This window comes from Primulina huaijiensis, chromosome 16 (genome assembly GCF_012295235.1).
Source record: "Primulina huaijiensis isolate GDHJ02 chromosome 16, ASM1229523v2, whole genome shotgun sequence".
NCBI lineage: Eukaryota > Viridiplantae > Streptophyta > Magnoliopsida > Lamiales > Gesneriaceae > Primulina > Primulina huaijiensis.
In genome coordinates, this window is record NC_133321.1 from 13,330,482 (window position 1) to 13,333,976 (window position 3,495).

The 3,495-nt window shown below is 44.6% G+C and overlaps 1 protein-coding gene across 1 annotated transcript; it reads left to right on the forward strand.

Annotated features, from left to right (window-relative positions):
* The first annotated feature begins 1,920 nt into the window (after positions 1-1,920).
* Positions 1,921-3,276, forward strand: LOC140961033 (uncharacterized). Its single transcript, XM_073419356.1, has one exon. The coding sequence runs from the start codon at positions 1,921-1,923 to the stop codon at positions 3,274-3,276; it is 1,356 nt and encodes a 451-aa protein (XP_073275457.1).
* Positions 3,277-3,495: the final 219 nt, after the last annotated feature.

Genomic DNA, 3,495 nt, shown 5'->3' on the forward strand with positions numbered 1-3,495 from the left:
TTTTTTTAATTTTAGAAATTTAAAATTTTAGATTAGACGTTTCCGCAAATTTATTTTATTTCAGTTGTAAAGACAGTTGTTTTTTTTGAGGAGTTATGAATAATAAACTGGTTTTCGGTTTATACTATGCTACGAGGCTGGTTGTTTCAATTGTGTGATTGTTAAACAACGCCGGTGTCAAATCCCGAGTTTCGGGGCGTGACATTTTAGTGGTATCAGAGCCGCCAGGTTCATAATCCGAATGGGAAAAAAATCGAATTTTCAAAAAAAAAAAAAAAAAAATTTCGGAAAAAATCGGCCAAACAGGGCCTTACGAGCGCGCCGCGTTTCCTCCGATTCCGGCCGTCTCCGGTAACCTTTCTTCGATAGGCGACCAGTTCCCGAACCGCCTCGATGAGACGAAGAAAAGCCCTCAAACAATTTTAGATTTCGTGTTCGTGTGAAACCGGAATTTCAAATCTACGAAATTGGCACATGAACCCTAACCCGAAAAGTATTTCGTCCAATTACCCTACCAATCCTACTCCGATTTTCAATTAAATTTACCCAAACAATATAAGATGCATGGGTAACTTTTCTCAACAATCAATTTCATGATCGGATTAACCGATCGGAAACGCCCAAATACAAGTGAGTCCGCCGATTTTGAGCGAGTTCCGGCCAAATTAAGTAGTTTTCCGACCGATTCTGGCCGTGCCACCACCGGTTCCGTGACCCTCACCCTGTCGCCGTCCTACTCGTTTGCTCCGACCAAACTCCGGCGAGTCAACCCGGCGAGTCAACTCGGCCGAGTCAGCGAGTCAACCCGCCAGCGTACGTCCTTCGATTTTTTCGTAGGAAACTCCGAATTCGGTTCCGTCAACTGATCTGAAATCCTCTCGATATACTCTTCGAATCCATATGTCTATCTTAAAACTTTCCATTTTGGGAATTTTCGAAGAAACTTTTAATTTTCAGTACTTTACTCTATCCAGATATTTTATCATATTTATGATATTTTGAGCATTTTCTTTTCTTTTTTCAGGAAATGTCTCCCCAATTCCGCACTCGTGCCCAAGCTGCAATCCACATGAAGCAGCTAGCCATTGATAATCAGTCGCGCCTGATAAAGCGCCTTAGAGCCAGACTAGGTGAGAGAAGACGGGAGAATGCGATCTTAGCCACAGAGAAGGAGGTAATACGAACCCAGCTTAACAACGCTATCTACCAGGGAGAGTTGGTAAGAGGAGATAACATGGACTTGAGGGATGGCATAGAACACGGCTTGCATCGAGAGAGAAAGCTGCACGAAGACATCGACCGATACCGAAAAGAATTAGAAGAAGAAAAACAGCAAAATGCCAGGAGCAAGAAGAGACTGGAGAATTTAAGTGAGGCTATAAACAGCATTTCGAAGGTGAACCATCATCTGGCTCAACAGGGTGAGGTACTGAAGAACAAGATCAAGCAGAATAAGAGGGATTACGAACTGCGCCACCAGCTTACCATTGATATGTTGGACGAGGCAGAGGCAGACGTTCAGGGATGGAAGACACAAGTGGCCCAGCTTAATGCAGAGAATGCCCATCTCACTCATATGGTAGAGCTACTTCAGGAAGGAGAGCCGGAGGAAGAACCGGAAGAGGAAGAGCCGATAGAGATTGAGGAGCCTATAGCAGCCATTGGGGATGGAGAGATAGAGGATTAGGCTAGGATGTCTTAGTGATTTTGTTCTAGGAGTTTATTTTACTTTTCCGTTGTTGCTATTTTATTCAGTACGACTTTTAATTCTTTTAGATTGGTCATGTTCATTTTAGTTCTTTTGAGAAATCAATAAAAATTTGTTTTATTTGGTTCATTGATTTCAATTTATTTCAGCACAATCTATTGTATGAACTTTACTCGTACAAATTCTTAGAACTTGCGATACGATTGTAGGAAATGGCCGGCAGACCCCCGAGACAGAACCGCAACCCGCGTTACGCTAATACCGACCGTGAAGGTAGACAGGAGGATGGACAGGGAAATGGACCCCCGCCTGCAGTCAACTTAAGCCGAGCTGATCTTATGGCCATAGCCACCATTGTAGCGACAACACTGCAAGGGTTGGGAAATCAGAACGTCAATCAGCCACCACCACCTCCACCACCAAATGGAATCAAGTTCCACTATGAGTCACTCCGCAAAAATAGATGTCCAACTTTCAGTGGAGCTGCTGACCCTGAAGTTAGCCAGAGCTGGCTAAAAAGTGTAGAGACGCAGCTGCGACTATTGGAAGTTCCCGAAGCACTGAAAGTGGACGTGACTGTGCCGTTCCTAGAAGATAAAGCAGGAAAATGGTGGGAAGCAATTTCACCAGCCATGACAGCTGCAGGACCAATGACTTGGCAGCGATTTCGAGAAGCCTTTCTGAAACAGTATTATCCAGCCGAGGTCAGACTGCAGAAACTGAGTGAGTTTGAAAACTTCACTCAAACTCCGGATATGTCAGTCGTGGAATACACTTCCCAGTTTAATGCCCTTGGATCTTATGCTCCGGCAATCATGGCGGACGAAGTTTTGAAACTGCACCGTTTTAAAAAGGGATTGAACAGCAGGATCCAATCAGCCTTAGCAGTCTACCAACCCGCTAATTTTTCAGATCTAATGGGTGCAGCTATCCGAGCCGAAACTGACATCCAGCGCAGAGAGAAGGAATTTAAGAACAAAAGGCCCATGAATAATCAGCCCTCACGCAGTAATCAGACTTTCAAGAAGCCTAACCAGTCCGGTGGACCATTAAAAGGACCTTCGCCTACCTCAAGCTACCAGGATATTAAGCCTTGCCCAACTTGTCACTTACGACACCTGGGAGAATGCCGAAGAAACAGTGGAGTATGCTTCGGATGTGGGAAAACGGGACACCGAATTGCCGAATGTCCTACTGCCGCCAACCAAGCAGCCGGGCCTAACAAGGGAACAGGGCCAAATACAGGAGCTAACCCCAACAAGCCAAAAGAAGGCAAGCCTAATGCCAGAGTCTTTGCTATGACTCAAGAAGAGGCCGACGACGCCACTGAAGTCGTGTCAGGTACCATTCTTATTCAAAAAGTGCCTGCTTATGCGTTATTTGATTGTGGTGCCACGCATTCATTTGTATCTAAGAGACTCGCTAAGAAACTAGGACTTAAGCCCGAATTATTAGCCGAACCTTTTCGAATAGCCACACCTACAAATAAGGCCATCGAAACTCACGAGATCCACAGAGACTGTTTGATCAGTATCGGTAATCAGAAATTCAGCACAGACTTAATATAAATAGTCATGGCCGACTTTGACATCATTCTAGGAAAGGATTGGTTAGCCAAAAACAATGCAATAGTGGACTGTAAAGGGAAAAGAGTTAAACTCCGAACCCCAAATCAGGAAGAGATCGTGTATCATGGTAAATCCAAGGGACGGAAATCACTCCTTTCCGCTTCCCAAGCATGGAAGGCAATGAAATCCGGAGAAGATATCTACCTAGCAATGGTTAGC

Bases quoted from the DNA above. Each gene is read 5' to 3' on its own strand.
- LOC140961033 (XM_073419356.1), top strand. From the start codon at position 1,921: ATGGCCGGCAGACCCCCGAGACAGAACCGCAACCCGCGTTACGCTAAT.